Consider the following 18,609-nt stretch of genomic DNA (forward strand, 5'->3'; position numbering starts at 1 on the left):
TGATCTCATGAATCTCCATGTGAGAAGTTCAAGATGCCTTACGCGGAGAAGTATAAGGGCGAGGGAGATCCCTCCGAGCATGTTCAGAACTACTATGATGTGATGAGTATGCTCCAAGCATCAGAAGCAGTTATCTGCTGATGCTTCCCCATCACTCTCTCAGGGAGCGCCAAGCTCTAGTGGAACACCCTTGAGAAGAAATCTATCAACAACTTTCAGCAACTCAACAGGAAGTTCATCCACCACTTCTTGACTGACACCAAACAAAAGCTCCCCCCTCATATGCTGATTCAGATGAGGCAGGAGCTTGGAGAGAGCATTCGAACCTATTTCAAGAGGTTCTAAGCTAAGAGGCTGGAAGTTAACAACCCAGGGAGTGTGGTTTCTATGTTCACTCTCGTAGTCAGCTTGCAGAGCAACGAGTTGGCCTACTTGCTTGCCAAGAAGCCTGTCACCAACTATGAGCACCTAATAGACAAATGTAGGCTATCTAAAAATCACAATAGATAGCTGATTCCCCATCAAAAACGTATCATGGAAGTTACAATCTGACGACTTCCAGATGGTTACAATTTGAAGACTTTCACGTAGACTGATGAATGTTACAATCTGAAGACCTTCGCAACAACTGATGAAAGCTCTAATCAACAGCCTTCACAATCAACATCGAGAGTTACAATCTGACGACTCTCACATATCAAAGAGCTAAAGAAAATATTACAAAACGACGATCTTTGCAACGCTCTGACAGAAAGAGACTACAAATCGACGATCTCTTCAATCCAAGACACAAGACTCATCCCTGCATCCCAGAGGTGAAGCACAAGTGGTCTCATTCCAGAGTCAAAGCTATGCAAACATAGCTCCTAAATGCTGCCAACGCAGCTTCCAACCACTACCCAACGCAGCTTTCAACTGCTGCCAATGCAGCTTCCAACTTCTACCCAACGCAGCTTCCAACCGCTGCCCAACGCAGCTTCCAACTGCTGCCAACGCAGCTTCCAACCGCTGCCAAACGCAGCATCTAACTGCTGCCAACGCAGCTTCTAACAGCTACCAACGCAGGTTCCATCTGTTGCCTAGCGCAGCTTGCAAACACCGCGTTCAAACGCAGATTTCATTCCAGAACGCAGGACCTGCAGTTGACTCGTTCAAACACGAGCTGAATGGTTTCAAAACCGTTTCCCACGATCTGAGGGGATCACAACTCCACTCAGGAGTGATTTAAGGGGCGGTTACATCCCATTAGCCCCACTTAGGAGCGAATTAAGGGGGCGATTACACCCTTTAATCCCCTATAAATAACTAAAAAATCAGTTTAGAGGGGCTGGCTTTTGGATCCGGCTCTGGGGCAGCAAAGAAGAGATCCTTGGCTTGTCTAACCAATTACGGTTAAGATCAATCAACTCATCAAGAGTTCAAAAACTTTCTTTGCAAGTTCTCCACAACGTCAAATCGTGAGGAGAAGACCACGTTCCAGTGAATCAAGACGTTCGGATCGTCAACGGAGAGCAAACTCGACGCGAGCATTCGAGGGAGGCACTCCATCGCCACCGTGAAGAACCCAAAATTAAACAAAGGGGAGAATCAAATTCATTCTCCTCTCTTTTGTAATCAGGAAATCCAATTGTAACTGAGATTAAAGGAATACAAATCGATTTTCCTTCATTTCTTTTACTGCAAATTTTTCCACCAAACACCAAAGCTCATGGGTATATGGACATGGATGATGCTCGGGCTTATAAGGCGGCAACCAAGGCCAAAAGACCCAGGCGTCCATATTAAGTCCTTGGCACTCAACCTCCGGGTTGCCATTTGCCAAAAAGACCTTGGTACCTTCTCAGGGTAAACCCAAGGCACCCTTGCCTTTCGGTCGACTCTCACATTTGCCAATCGACCGTCACAGTAGGGCCAGAGGACCCAGGCATCCACATTAAGTCCTGGGCACCCAACCTTCGGGTTGCCATTTGCCGAAAAGACCATGGTGCCTTCTCAAGGTAAACCCAAAGCACCCTTGCCTTTTAGTCGACTCTCGTATTGGCCACTCGACCGTCACAGTAGGGTCGGAAGACCCAGGCATCCACATTAAGTCTTGAGCACCCAACCTCCGGGTTGCCATTTGCCAAAAAGACCATGATGCCTTCTCAGGGTAAACCCAAGGCACCCTTGCCTTTTGGTCGACTCCCGCATTTGCCACTTGACCGTCACAGCAGGACCGGAAGGCCCAAGCGTCCACATTAAGTCTTGGACACCCAACCTTCGGGTTGCCATTTGCCGAAAAGACATTGGTGCCTTCTCAGGGTAAACGCAAGGCACCCTTGCCCTTCGGTCGACTTCCACAATTGCCACTTGACCATCACAGCAGGGCCGGAAGACCCAGACGTCCACATTAAGTCCTGGACACCTAACTTCCGGGTTGCCATTTGTCGAAAAAGATCTTGGTGCCTTCTCATGGTAAACCCAAGGCACCATTGCCCTTCGGTCGACTCCCACATTTGCCACTCGACCGTCATAGCAGGACCAGAAGACCCATGTGTCCATATTAAGTCCTGGGCACCCAACCTCAGGGTTATCATTTTGTCAAAGATCTAGGCATCTACATTAAGTTCTGAGCACCCAACCTCTGAGTTTTCATTCTGCCAAAAAGATCTGGGCGACCTCATTAAGCCCCAAGCACTTTAACCTCTCGGTCGTCCTCAACAAAAGATCGAGATCTCACCAACAAGAGAAAATACAGACGAGCCGATCGACTCGCCCCATCAATATTCGGGTCGTCCTCACACAACCGGCTCGCGATAAGTGTTCTCACTATCAGAACAAAGTTGCTCTTATTTCACTCGGACCTGGCTCAAGCCGACTCCAAGCTAAAGGGGCATACTGTTATGTTTCTAGTTACCAAAGTGCAGCCCTTTGCCAGCAACGGATATGTGTCCCCCTACATGCATTGCTCAGATCAGATTGGCTGTCAAGATCAGCAAGGATCCCGACTTAGCCGACTCGTCGAGTCGACATCCCCTTATGTCGACTCGAATGGCAGTACTTATCGGTTCTATTATCGAAGACGACTCGCTACGAGCCCACTCGACCAGCTATTCGCTACTTTGTAGGGTCGACTCGAGAAGCGTTACTTCTCGGCCAAGCCAAGAGATGGCTTCAGCCTCGAGCCTCCCCTACTAACAATATGTTAGCATTGCATTTAATGTTTGGTAGGCGTCATCATGCCTCTTGCCCCGATAGTCTTCATGACTCATCGTACCACGTCGGCACCGTCATGCCCCCGATCACTTCTCATTTAATATTGAGGTAATCTCTCCGCCACTCGTCGAGCGACACCTGTAAAGTAGGTGTTGACGCAGCCGCGAGCCCATACTTTTTTACCGCCATCCTGTGCTCGGCCGAAATGACGGTTCTACCCTTATACCATCAGTATAAATAGAGGTAGTATTCTAATATAGAGAGGACTTTTTCTCTCGGATCTACTTTGTCTTGAATCTAAGCTACCTTAAGCAATTTGTAAGCAATCATACTGCACTACGTAGAAGAACTCATGCAGTTCTTCATTTCCCCACTCAAGTTCATTAACTGACTTGATCGTCGAAGTTACAACGGGGGAACCAAGCCCCGTCCTCTCACGAATTTCTACTTGTGCAGGCTTCAGCTACTCAACTCAGAACCGAATTGATCGTCGGAGGTACAACGGGGGAACCAAACCCCGTCCTCTCACGAATTTTCTACTTGTGCAGGCTTCAACTACTTAACTCAGAACCGAATATTCAGAGAATGAAGCGGTCCCTAATCAACCTCACCCCCATCATATATATTTGACTGTTTGGTTACCCATCATCAACACTTTTCTATTTTTTTGAGTCATATTCTTAAAAAGGAATTTTGATCATTTCATCATTAGTAGTTAACACCGCATGCAATGGAAATATAATGTAAAATCTTCAAAGTTTGGAGAACTAAGTGAAATTAACCTAAAAATAATTTTCCCTCAGGCTTTAAAAGGCCTGAGGCGCGCAAGGAGGCAAAATCACACAGTTTTTATTCATTATGGCCCGTCCCATTTCACATCGAAAAGTAGGAATACACGCCCCAATAACGAAGAGAAACGACTGCCCTAGCTAGACCTTGTCCCTTGCTATACAAACAATTGAACAAACTCAAAGAGAACAATTGCCTCCCTCTTGGCGAAACTAACTAAATATTTTTGTTTTTGAGTATTGTTATGGGGACCCAAAATATGGGACCAAGAGAGGGGACAGGTAAGGTGTCCCCTCCCTATTGCATAATGAGTTGGTATGACCAACTCATTATGCAATAGGGAGGGGACACCTCACCTGTCCCCTCTCTTGGTCCCATATTTTGGGTCCTTAAATCATTTTCCTTTGTTTTTACTCGCTCCTTGGCTCCATTAAATTATCGCAAACAACCATAATTCCAAGTAGGAACAGTTCATCAGTACAGATAACAATAATAATAATAAAGCCAAACACCTAGAAAATATCAATAAATTCGAAAGCCGCAAGAAGCCTCCGAGAATTTATTAGCTACGTGCAGGTTTCCGATAGAATTACTCCGGCCATCTCGCTCAATCTCTAGGGATCACACCCATTTCCCTGAGCCTAAACACCCATTTGGCCACGCTCTTCAAAGTATCCACGCTCTCAACAAACCCATACTCCCTGCTCTTGTTCATGCAGCTCACGTGCTGGAACCCAAAGTTCAGTATACACCCAACAGCCCCGAAGCAGGCGATCTCCTCCAACCTGGTCTTCTTCAGCCCGTTCTCCTCCACGATCTCGGCCCAAACCGGCCCTTTCCCCGCCATCCTACTGCTCCAGTCGGGCGCCCCGCCCTCCGACTCGCACTCCACGAACTCCACGCGGAACAACTCGCAGAGAGCCTTCCAGAAGCTTCTCCACGTGAACACGTCGCCGTTGACGCAGTTGAACGCCTGGTTCGCCGCGCTCGGAGTGGTCCCCGCCCAGATTTGCTGGCTCGCTATCAGGTCCGCGTCTGAGACGTCGCAGAAGTGGCGCCACATGTACGAGGAGCCGGGAAACAGGAATGGGGCCCGCTCGTGCCTGCAGATCAGTGCGTACGTGGCGAGCGTGAGCAGCACGTTGTACAGGCTCCGATCCGACGAGCCCATTATCAGCGACGGTCTGTGTACGGACCACGCCAGGTTGCGCGGGTAATTTACCAATATGTCCTCGAGGTCGTAGTAGAATAGCCTGCAAACGAGGAGGGCACTGGATCAGACAATCATCCAAAGAGTTAACGGGACGAGAGAGAGACAGTGCGGGCCACCGCTCATTATTTATCGCCTATTCCCTTTCTTTTTCGGTCATTATAGCGATTCGTAAAAACCATTATCAAAATATAATTGGATTTTAATTTCTACAGTGTGGCCTTAGGACCCATGTTCAAAATTATTAAATGGTTACCCCTACTTTTACTACCCTTGTTTTTTTAAATACATTTAATTTAATTATTGTATGCTTAAAATTAAAAATCATATCTCTTGCTACATATTTAAATGGACAATGTTCATGATATAGTATATACTGTAGCATGAACAATAAGTTTACTTCTATGTACTTATAGGAGGACCCAAAGAGTCATTGTTCATGCTGCAGTAATTTAGTGTAGTATGAACAGTGAATTCTTCGATCCTCCTTTAAGTATAGAGCAGCAGATGCGTACAAAATTATGACTTTCCTTTATTTTCATTAAACTATGTTAAGTTAAAACTTGCAAATAATTAAAATCAATTTTAGGTTTTAAAAAAAGGGGTTTTAGATATTAGTCCCTTAAATCCTCAAATTTTCATATATATTAGTCCCTCAAATCTTGAAAATTGCATATTAGCCCTTTACATCTTTACTAATTGCGTGTTAGTCCCTTGAATCTTGGAAATTACATATTGGTCCCTCAAATCCTATAGGGTCTTGCAAAATGATCCTTCAAGCTAAATCACGTTAGATATGGAGGGACTATTATGTCAAATCTAACGTTTGGAGACAAAATGACCATTTTGCCCCTCTATAATGTTCCCAAACCATTTCTTTATAGGTTTAAACCCAATAATCGTTTAAAATAAATACAAACTCACTTGAGTTGTTCCTCTCTAATGGTTAGCAAAAAACCCTAACCCAAAGTTGAGTTTCACAAAGGGTTGAAAACTAAAAATATCGGATACAAGGGTGGTTTGTTGAGTTTCACAAAGGGTTGAAACATTAGATATAAGGGTGGTCTGGTGATTGCAGATTGTAGGTTAGGAGTTAACCCAACAATGATTAGTTTTTTAACTAAAATACTGACTAAAGAACCATTTTCCAAGACCTTATACGATTTGAGGGACTATGTTCAACTTCTAAGATTTGAGGGATTGATATGCAATTATGGAAGATTTAAGAGACTAATATGCAATTTTTGATATTCGAGGGACTAATATCTAATTATTGAAGATTCAAGGGACTAATATGCAATTTTTACGATTTGAGGGACTAATATGCAATTATTGAGGATTTAAGGGACTAATATCTAAAAATGCCTTAAAAAGAAAAAATCATTAAATTTGACACATCTATCTATATAAGGGAAATACTACAAGAGCATTTAATGTTTCTTAACATGTGTCATAAGCTTTAGAAATGCTATTGCACTCATTTTTATCGGAGTGATGTGACTAACATTGTTGATATAAAAATTAAAATTTCTAAATTAACCCTCTGATCATCACTAAAGATAGACTAGAAATGCTATTTCACTCATTTTTATAGGAGTGATGTGATTAACATTGTTGACAGAAAATCTATATTTCTAAATTAACACTCTGATCATCACTAAATGGTAGAGATAATCTAATTCTCTGAGGCCTTCTGATAGAATATTTTACTCTGTCATGAGAGAACACTAAAAAAAAGGGAAAATTGCATCTAGCCCCTAAAATAACAAATTTTATTTGTTCCATCTCAAGACTTTTTCAACATCCCAAAAATCTCTAAAATTAAATGACTTAAGCAATCAAAGCCTTCCGGCTCACATGTGTCCCCATCAATGTACTTTATTTTCAATAACACCAAAATGCCCCCTCCTCCCTCCTCCCTTAAAATAAAAAAAGCCCTAAATAATTTAAATTTCTTTCTTCCACTCCGACCATTATTTCTGATCGGCAACGACGGAGCTCGTCCTTTCCTTGAACCTTCAACAACCTCCTGCACCACCACCCTCCCCTCGCCCAATGGCATTATGAAAGAAGATTTTGATGGAGGTGGAGATGAGAAGAATTTGGTTTCTTCTTCCTCTTCCTTGGCCATAGTGGTTCTTGAGATTTGGATTCATGTCTATGTTCTTTCATTAAGATACCCAAAAATGATGAGATTTGGGTTGCTTAGGTGATTTGGGACGTTTCAAAGAAGATACATGAGCAGTTAGTGGAGGTTGAGTCTGATCTCAATGAAGTTCTATGGAAATTAATGGTATGAACAAAGAATAGGTTAAAATATAAAATTATAAGTTTAGGCTATAGTCATGTTAACTTTGTAATCTAGTATAAGCTTCTATTGAACAATGTGTGGTTGTGAAATATGTTAGTTGAATGTTATTATTGAGCAAATGAATATTTGCACCTATATATTTCCTCTAATCCTCCTCTCTCTAATCCTAACTCTTTCTTTTTCTATATAGTTTTTTTTTCAGTTCATGAGTTTTAATATTTTAAAGTATTTTGGTTGAACTTTCAAAGTTAAAGAATTAGCTATCAATTCTGTGAGTTAGTTGTTAAGCTTAAAGAATTAGCTATCTATTTTAGTTATTGGTATCTTTTTCACTCAAGCTCAAATACTGACTTAACTATCGGAGGAACCACCAGAGAACACAACTCCAGTCCTCTAACAAGTGTTATTGTGCAACTCTCTTATATAGATAGGAGACTGATATTTAAGAGAGATGAGGGAACCCACGCCACAAACTCCCTTGCTAAAACTCAAGATTATCCACTAATACCTTTATTGGATCTCAGGACATCAAAAAGAAGAAATAACTAAAAGTTATTTATTTTCTCAAAAATCATAAAATGCATTATATAACATTCCACTGACATTCTTTTACTCAAAAATCTTGAAATGCATTCTAGACTGCTCGAAGATTGAGCTTGGCGGTTGAGCTCCACGGAGGAGGATGAAATAATGATTGACTTCTTTAAGAAGGAAGAGGGCATTGATTCTGAAACCGTGGTCATGATCAATGCTAATTGCCCACTGTCATGCTCTTCTTCTTCCTCCTTCAATCCACATCCATCTCCAATCCTAGCCTCGTCGTACCCCCTCCTTTGCTAGGCCCAATCCAGATCCCACCACCTCACATTCGAGGCCCACACAATCAAAACTAACATATTCTTCTTCTCTAACTGCTTGGCCCTATCATGGAGTTTATACATGATGGGCTTATTTCTCATAGCCATTTGGTCGAACAATTGATCTACACTTATAAGTACAGGTGCTCGTCTTCCTCAGCATTTGATCTTGTGATGAGGCCAAGACTTTTTAAATCAAAAGGAAGATCGTCATTTGGGGAGAGGAGGGTGATGGTACAGAAGGTCGTGATAGGTTCAATGGCGGACGAGAGGTATTGAGTTTGTTTAGGGCCATGAGAAAAGGAAGGATGATGGTGCAGGAGGCCATGGAGTGACGAGAGAAAGAAGAAAAGAAAGCATAAAAAGTTATTGGTAATGGCTATGGAGTGGAGAGAGAGAGAGAAGAGAGAAGAGAGGAAGGAGATGATGAGAGAGAAAGCGAGGGAGGGAGAGAGAGAGAGAGAGCAGCTTACAAGTGCTGTAATTAGGAATAAAATAGAAAATGAAAATTATTTGCATAGGTGGCACTAAAATTAGGGGCTGTTCGTTTCGCAAAAAAAATGAAAAATCAAAGAATAGGAAACCTATTTCCTATAATAGTTGTTTTAAGGTTGTTTGGTTGGCTTAAAAAGAAGAAAACTATAGAATAGGAGATGAGATGAGATGAGTTGTCACCTTATTATTGGATGATGTGAGTGATTTAAAAAAAAAACTTGTTTTGAGGTTGTTTGGTTGGTTAAAAAAAATAAGGAAATGAACTGGAGGTATATTATTGGATGATGTTTTGAGGTTGTTTGTGTTTGGTTCATTTTTAAAAATAAAAAAATAGATGAGATGAGATGAGTTAGAGGTATATTATTGGATGATGTAACACATATTTAAGGAAATCAATTTCTTATTTTTTTAGGAAATAGATGAAAATAAAGGTTTAATGAGATGAGATGAGTTGTCACAATATTATTGGATGATGTGTGTGATTTTTAAAAATAAGATAATATGAGATGTGATGAGTTTGATGATGTGACATATTTTTTGTGTTTGATTTATTTTTAAAGGTAAGAAATGAGATGTAATAAGATGAGTTGGGGGATAAAAATATTATTTTATTAGATGTTGTAGATCTACATCATAAAACTTAAGATCTAAAACCATATAGCAATGATTAATTCAAAGAAATTAACAAGGATCTAAAAGAGCGGAAGCTTATACCTGAATCCATTGCTTGATCTTGATTTTGGGTTTTGGATCTTCTAACCTTAGGGTTTTCTCCTTAGCCGAATTTCTCTCTTAGATGAGGGTGAAGAGAATTAGAGAATGTAACCCTAGGTTAGGGACCATAACCCCTTATTTATAGATGTTGTACTTTTGTAATTTAGCCCCTCAATAAATTACAATTACAACCTGGTATCTGCACATATAGCCCCATAACTTATTTAAATACCAAATTAACCCAACTTAATTGATCACTTTAGTGGGTTATCCTGAAAGATAGCAATACACATTGATTAATCATATGTGCTCACAAATAGATTTATTAGATTAAATCCAACAATCTCCCACTTGGGCACCATATGATTCCTTAAACTGTGTATAACCTTATGAGCTCAAAAATTGCTATCACTGAAATGGTATTTCCGAACAATCTCATCCATTGACTATATCAATATAGGATCAAAGCGGCCTTCGTCACATTTATCGTGACTCGACCCATCAATGGTCACATATACCAATACAATCAAATGACATAGATCAATCATGGATGTGCAGCATGAAAATTACATGCAATGTGATCAGTACATGTCTATTTTCAACTGGTCCTCCTTAGTGAGGTCAAAACCAAACATAATGTAACAGAGTGTCTTAACTGAAAACTTTATTCTGATCAGACAATACAAACAAACATAAAGCACCACAAATACAAACTCCCACTAAAACATAATATCCTCAAATAATACCACACCCATATGAGCAGTATGCTCATGAAAGACCTTAGGTGGCAATCCCTTAGTAAGAGGATCAGCTATCATGGAGTTTGTCCCAATGTGCTCTATGGATATCTGTCCACTCTGTACCCTTTCTTTCACAACCAGGAACTTAATGTCAATATGTTTTGACTTAGTTGAGCTCCTGTTGTTATTGGAATACATTACTGCAGATTTATTGTCACAATATAACCTTAGTGGTCTTTCAACATTTTCCAAAATGCGCAGTCCCGTGACAAAATTTCGCAGCCATATTCCCTGATTGGATGCCTCATAGCAAGCTACAAATTCTGCTGCCATAGTGGAGGAAGCTACTAGTGTTTGTTTGACACTTTTCCATGATATAGCTCCTCCTGCTAACATATAAATGTAGCCTGATGTAGACTTCCTGCTATCTTGGCATCCAGCAAAATCAGAGTCCGAATACCCAATGACCTCTAATTTCTCTGATTTTCTGTATGTGAGCATGTAATCTTTTGTTTTCTGAAGATACCTCATAACCCTTTTGACTGCTATCCAATGATCCATACCAGGGTTGCTTAAGTATCTGCCTAACATCCCAACAATGTACGCAATATCCGGACGCGTACATACCTGAGCATACATTAGACTTCCTACAGCCGAAGCATAAGGAATCTTCTGCATTTCCTGAATTTCAAGGTTACCTTTAGGGCACTGATTGAGACTAAACTTGTCTCCTTTAGCAACAGGGGTGTCACCTGGTCTGCAATCTTGCATGCCAAACCTTTTAAGTACCTTATCGATATAGCTCTTTTGTGATAATCCAAGAATACCCCGAGAGCGATCTCGATGTATCTGGATCCCTAATATAAAAGAGGCGTCCCCAAGATCTTTCATCTCAAAATTCTTTGATAGAAATCTCTTGGTTTCGTGCAACATGCCTATATCATTAGTGGCAAGCAAGATGTCATCCACATACAGAACCAGAAAAATATACTTACTCCCACTGAACTTGTGATATACACAGTCATCAACAATGTTCATCTCAAAACCGAACGAGATAACTATTTGTTGAAACTTATGATACCATTGACGAGGAGCTTGCTTGAGTCCATAGATGGATTTCCTTAATTTGCAAACCATATTCTTTGGGTCTCCTGACACAAAGTTTTCTGGTTGCACCATATAAATCATCTCATCAATGTCTCCATTGAGAAATGCAGTCTTAACATCCATCTGATGTAACTCAAGATCATAATGAGCAACAAGTGCCATGATTATTCTGAAAGAGTCTTTCGATGAAACCGGAGAGAAAGTCTCTGTATAATCAATGCCTTCCTTTTGAGTATAGCCTTTAGCCACAAGACGCGCCTTATACCTCTCCACATTACCGTTTGCATCCCGCTTGGTTTTAAAAATCCATTTACAACCAATTGGTTTTGCACCTTCTGGCAATGGGACAAGTTCCCAAACCTTATTGTCTTGCATAGACTTATACTCTTCATTCATGGCATCAATCCACTGTTGAGAGTTAGAACTTTTCATGGCCTGAGAGAAGTTGATTGGATCATCTTCTAACATTCCACTACTTTCCTCATGTTCTTGGAGAAATACAATATAATCATCCGGAATAGCATTTCTCCTTTCTCTCGTGGATCTCCTTAATGGCACTGGTTCTTGAGGTTGTTGAGTTTGTTCTTCTGGAATAGGGAGTTGTTCAACATTGTCATCTTGAGGTTCCGGATTTACTTCTTGAGCAACAACAGGTATAGGAACCTGAATATTGTCAAAAGTAACTGTATGGATTGGATCTGAAGCCAATTCCTCCTCAAAACTAATGTCTCTAACCTTATTTCTCCCCCCAAACTCAACATCCTCAAAGAATGTTGCTGTTCCCGTATCAAAAATATTCTTTATAGTGGGATCATAAAACTTATAGCCCCTAAAGCGTTCAGAGTATCCAATAAAGTAGCTGCTAACTGTTTTGGAGTCCAATTTCTTTTCATTTGGCCTATAAGGCCTTGCCTCAGCTGGACATCCCCAAATGTGTAAATGCTTTAAACTGGGCTTTTGATCAGTCCAAAGCTCATAAGGTGTTTTAGCAACTGCTTTACTTGGTACTCTATTCAGAATGTAAGCTGCTGTCTTAAGTGCTTCTCCCCAGAGTGACTCTGGTAAAGAAGAATGAGCAATCATACTTCTTACCATATCCTTAAAAGTCCTATTTCGTCTTTCAGCTACACCATTCATGCTAGGTGAACCCGGCATGGTGTACTGTGGGACGATACCGCATTCCTCTAGGTATCTAGCAAATGGTCCTGGACGTTGTTCACCTGAACCATCATATCTACCGTAGTACTCACCACCACGATCAGATCTGACGGTTTTAATTCTTCTGTTGAGTTGATTCTCAACTTCAGCTTTATAGGCTTTGAACATGTCCAGAGACTCAGATTTTTCATGAATAAGATATAGGTGCCCATAACGTGAGTAATCGTCTATGAATGATATAAAATATTATTGACCATTCCAGGATTCCTTAGGGAATGGCCCACAAATATCCGTATGTATCAATTCTAAGACATCCGAAGATCTGTTGGCACCTAATCTTTTCACTTTGGTCTGTTTTCCCTTGATACATTCAACACATACGTCGAAGTCCGAAAAATCAAGGGAATCCAAAATGCCATCAGACACAAGACGCTCAACTCTACCTTTTGAGATATGACCTAAGCGCTTATGCCATAATGTCGCCGAATTTTCCTTATTTAATTTACGCTTAGTACCACGTGATTCCACATGCAAGGATTCATTGTAAGAAGCAATTGTATCAAGCAAATATAGGTTGTCATAAATACTCAAGTAACCGGTTCCCACAACATTTGAATTAAAAGATAAACTGAATTGACTGTTTCCAAATGAACAAGAATAACCTGATTTGTCCAATACAGAAACAGAAACCAAATTCCGTCTAAAAGACGGTACTACAAAAGTATCTTTTAAATCCAAATAATAACCAGTTCCTAACAACAACCTAAAGTGCCCAATTGCTTCCACATCTACCGATTGTCCGTCGCCCACAAAGATGTGTCTTTCAACATCACTTGGCTTTCGGTAGCTCAGGCAACCCTGCATAGAAACACTTATGTGAGTAGTAGCACCAGAGTCTAACCACCAAGTGTTTCTAGGTACTGAAGCTAAATTAACCTCAGAACAGACCAAAGCAAGGAACGTACCCTTATTATCACGCCAGGCGTGATATTTTGTACAGTCCTTCTTTACATGTCCAGGCTTCTTACAGAAGAAACAACCCTGATTATCCTTATGTTGTTTCTTCTCAACTGGACCCTTAGCAGCTTCCTTATCATTCTTCCTTTTCTTGCCCTTATCCTTAGAGGCATAGGCCAAATGAGCACTTTCTGTCTTATCTTGCTTCAACCTGTCTTCTTCTTGCACACAGTATGAAATGAGCTCATTTAGAGTCCATTTCTCCTTTTGACAGTTATAACTGACCTTAAATTGGTTAAACTGTGCAGGAAGAGACAACAAAACCAGATGCACTAATAACTCGTCACAAAGATCGAGTTTAAGTGCCTTAAGCTTTGAAGCAATATGAGACATTTCCATAATGTACTCCCTGATATTTCCTTTGCCCTTATACTTCATTGAAATCAAGCGAGCTAAAAGCGTGCTTGTTTCTACCTTATCGTTTTTCGCAAAACGCTTCTCAATTTCGGCAAGGAAATCTTTAGCCTTAGTAATCCCTTCGGATTCTATGCCCCTGAAGGCTTCCGGAACGCCGCGCTTAATGATCATAAGACTCATGCGATTTGAACGCTCCCACTTCTCATGCTCCTTCTTTGCATCAGGAGTGCTATCCGCATTGAGAGGTTGGGGTTGTTCAGTTCTTAATGCATAGTCAAGATCCATGCAGCCAAGAACAATTAATATGTTCTCTTTCCAAACCTTGAAGTTTGTCCCATTTAGCATGGGAATTGAGTTGATGTTAGCAGAAATTGTTGCAGCAGATGCATTAGCTGAAATAAAACAAAAGAATGCTCACATCAATAACCATAATCAATAAAATTCAAATAATGACAATCCCCATCCAAGATACCGGCACAACATTAATATCAAGTCTTTGGACAGTAATATTAACTTGTAAGTGATACCTTGTTGCAATGATCAAACATTGACAATAACTCATGTCAAATAATGAAACTATCTTTGGATCGATTCATTATTCACATGTAAACCTTATAATTGTCACACGCTTATCATCGCAGATGTGTATACAGTCTAAATAAATATTAACCTTCCTTTGGGCCGATTAAATATTTACACGAAAGCATACACACAAACATCTCACATTCCTCATGAACAATCTACACAAGAGAGGTTACTTTGGCAACTTCTTGTTTCAATTAATCAATTGGAGTGAGAGACAACCTTAATACCTTAGTGTCATAATATTTGAATTAAATAATTGATTAAAAACCGAATTAGATTTAAATTAAAAAATTTAAATCAACTGAATTTCCAAAAACTTAATTGGGGTCTCACAGCTTAATTAGGGCCCATAACTTAATTGAATAAATTAAGTATACCAAAGTGGACCCATGAAAAGCCGAGGCTTAACCATAATGAACACGAAGTTCCCTTAACTTCGAACGCGAGGTTCGACTGTATTGAGTACGAGACTCACTTAAGCGCGAACGCGAGGTTCGTCTGAAAATGAACGAACGCGAGGTTCGTTTGATAAAAGAACGCGATGTTCAACTTGGGAACGAACGTGAGGTTCGTTTAAAAAATGAACGCGAGGTTCGACTGAAGTACGAACGCGAGGTTCGTCTGAAGTACGAACGCGAGGTTCGTCTGAAGTTCGAACGCTCGTTAAAATTGAGCTTGACGCTCACCTGAGTTGAACGCGAGGTTCACCTTAGAACGAACGCGAGGTTCGTTAAAATTGAGCTTGACGCTCACCTGAGTTGAACGCGAGGTTCACCTTAGAACGAACGCGAGGTTCGTTAAAATTGAGCTTGACGCTCACCTGAGTTGAACGCGAGGTTCACCTTAGAACGAACGCGAGGTTCGTTAAAATTGAGCTTGACGCTCACCTGAGTTGAACGCGAGGTTCACCTTAGAACGAACGCGAGGTTCGTTAAAATTGAGCTTGACGCTCACCTGAGTTGAACGCGAGGTTCACCTTAGAACGAACGCGAGGTTCGTTAAAATTGAGCTTGACGCTCACCTGAGTTGAACGCGAGGTTCACCTTAGAACGAACGCGAGGTTCGTTGAGCGCGAAGCTCGGTTAAAATTGAACGAACGCGAGGTTCGTTTGAGGTAACCACCTCCTTAATTTTCGCCATGAACCCTTAGGGTTCAAATTGATACCGCCGCCGCAAAACCCAAAAAATCTTTGATTTTTATTTTCAAAACAGATCCAGAATTGGAAAAAATTGAAGGAAAAAAATCAAAGAAAAAATCCAAAAAATTCCAAAAAGTTACTGTTCACCGGTGATTTTTCAGTTACTGTTCATCCGAAAAAATACTTTACTGTTCACCCGAAAAAAAAATTCGGTACTGTTCACCGAGCATTACTGTTCATCCGAACCTAAAAAATGAATCTTTAACCAGAGATTTAAGATCAAAAACCCAATAAAACTTAAATTCCTAAGAATTAATCAAGGTGGCTCTGATACCATTTGTTAGATCTACATCATAAAACTTGAGATCTAAAACCATATAACAATGATTAATTTAAAGAGATTAACAAGGATCTAAAAGAGCGGAAGCTTATACCTGAATCCATTGCTTGATCTTGATTTTGGGTTTTGGATCTTCTAACCTTAGGGTTTTCTCCTTAGCCGAATTTCTCTCTTAGATATGGGTGAAGAGAATTAGAGAATGTAACCCTAGGTTAGAGACCATAACCCCTTATTTATAGATGTTGTACTTTTGTAATTTAGCCCCTCAATAAATTACAATTACAACCTGGTATCTGCACATATAGCCCCATGACTTATTTAAATACCAAATTAACCCAACTTAATTGATCACTTTAGTGGGTTATCCTGAAAGATAGCAATACACATTGATTAATCATATGTGCTCACAAATAGATTTATTAGATTAAATCCAACAAGTTTTAGAGATGAAAACGAATAAAAATATTATTTTATTAGTTTCCTTGTACCGATTTCTTTTTCTTGATTTTTAGGAAACCAACCAAACAGCCCCTAGGGGTTAGAAGCATTACAAATTTGATGGAGTGGTTTTTTAGGGTATAGAAAAAAAAATCTTAGGGTGTGACAAATAAAATTTGTTATTTTAGGGGGCTAGAAGTAATTTCTCAAAAAACAAATATAAAATACTATTTACCCTAAACTATTTACACTTCCATGCGAAATAAATCTTTTTGGACAATCGTGTTTCAGTAATTCGAAAGGGGCACCTACCTGCAAGAACAACGAGGCAAGTCCTCCCTGAACGGCACGTGGAGGTTAATCTGGGCCTGGTCTCCCAGTAGGCTCAGATAGTAATGCTTGCTGCCGGTCTGCAACGCCACGTGACGGAGTCGGGACCCACCCCGGCCACACGTCAGCGCGTCGAGCACAGTTCAGCAGCATCGCCGAGTTGGCGCCGCACGTGGCTTCGTCCGTGCTCGAGCTCGGCGACCGTGACCAGAAGAGGTGGGTCACGTGACCGGCCAGCTGGCGGAGGGGCCTCGAAAGGTGGCGGCCCCGTCCAATACGCGTCGACCTGAAAACGAACCGGTCCAGTTTGTGGAGAGGGAACTTGGACGAGGGAGATCGGCGGGCTAGGCCGTAGACGGCCCAAGGGCAACCGGACAGCCTCGCGTTTCTTCAGCGCGTCCACGAGGCTCGAACCGACCATGCCGGTGACTCCGACGACCAGAGCTACGTTTGAGCATGGCGAAGGGTTTGGGTTTGGGTTTGGGAGAGAGAGCTCCATAGTTTTCGAGGGGTGAAGGGGAAAAATTGCATTTGTACCGAATTTATCCTGAAAAAAAAAAGAGTTAAATACACGCAGTTTATTTAACTTTGTGTGGAGATGGCTGAGCTGGCTATGCTCTAACGAATGGGCATACTTATGAGAAATGGAGTGTATGAATATAAACGTGCGAGTGATTTGTTTATTCGCTTCAGAACCACAAAATTGGCGGAGATTTGGGTTGATTTGATGTTATAAAATATTGAGAGAATATATAGACACCGATGACTTTTTGTCCTGTATTAGACAAGTGTATCAAATAAATATTGATAGAGGATACGACTGATATTATTATACTGCCAAGATGTTATAAGCATAATTTCCTAAAAAAAATGCTACGGACACACCACCCCCTGCTACAGTGCAGGGGGCCCCACTTCAGATTTTTTAAAAAATCTGAAGTGGGGCCCCCTGCACTGTAGCAGGAGAGGGGGTGTGTCCGGTGGTGTGGCGGGTGGTGTGCCCGTAGTGTTGCTCATTTCCTAATACCAACCTGAACTTTGTGGGCGTTGCATGTAACCTCATCGATCTTTGTTTATCTATTATAACCCCTTTGGTTTTTGGAGCGTCTCACAAAACTATTTGAATTTTGAACTTTTCCCTGTAATTCGTAAATAACTAAAATTTTCTTGAGAGGAAAAAAACAATTAAAATTCAGAGAAAGTAATATGTTATAAATAATAAATGAAAATATTTAGTTATTTTTCTCTTAAAAATATTTTAGTTATTTGTTAACTATATAGACAAGGGGATCAGGTGAGATAATGTTAAAGTTTGAAAGGATTTTGCAAGACTACTTAAAGTTCAGGGGGTTCAACACCTCCCAAAGTCTTTTTTTCATGGGTTTGGGTGCGTGGGTGGTGTGGCAGTGAAACTAACCATCTATTAAATACTAGACAATTATAATTATTTGGTAAAAAAATCTTTCCATTATTAAATTAGTGAGAAAAACCTTACTCTTAATGCGGCAAATATATATATGAGAAAACGAGAGGTGAGCTGACAGCGTAGGAAATTTCCTACGCTGGCGCCATGTGTCAATACCTTATTCATTGGATACTCATTTATAGAAATAACTGATTTCTAAGTGGTTAAATTTACAAAAAAATGAAGGACCTAGATGAAAAAAGACCAAATCTCTCCTGATTAATAGCTTCCTTTCCTAATTTATTCCACATAATCCCGTTGTCTCCTTCATCCCTTCGTTTCCCAAAAGCTCCGCTGCCCTCGTCTCGAAATTCGCCGGCTCCTCCAAGAAAAACTTGAGCTCCGCCGATCTCTTCGCCGTC

General features: G+C 40.7%; 1 protein-coding gene across 1 annotated transcript; it reads right to left on the reverse strand.

The window, feature by feature from the left end:
* On the reverse strand, window positions 4,415-17,044 carry LOC109841275 (3-oxo-Delta(4,5)-steroid 5-beta-reductase-like). The gene is made up of 2 exons (XM_020410193.1): window positions 16,765-17,044; window positions 4,415-5,237 (listed from the first exon to the last, which is right to left on the reverse strand). Exon 2 carries the CDS (start codon window positions 5,153-5,155, stop codon window positions 4,592-4,594), a length of 564 nt encoding a protein of 187 aa, XP_020265782.1. The 5' UTR covers window positions 5,156-5,237; window positions 16,765-17,044; the 3' UTR covers window positions 4,415-4,591.

Source organism: Asparagus officinalis, chromosome 5 (assembly GCF_001876935.1).
Source record: "Asparagus officinalis chromosome 5, Aspof.V1, whole genome shotgun sequence".
NCBI lineage: Eukaryota > Viridiplantae > Streptophyta > Magnoliopsida > Asparagales > Asparagaceae > Asparagus > Asparagus officinalis.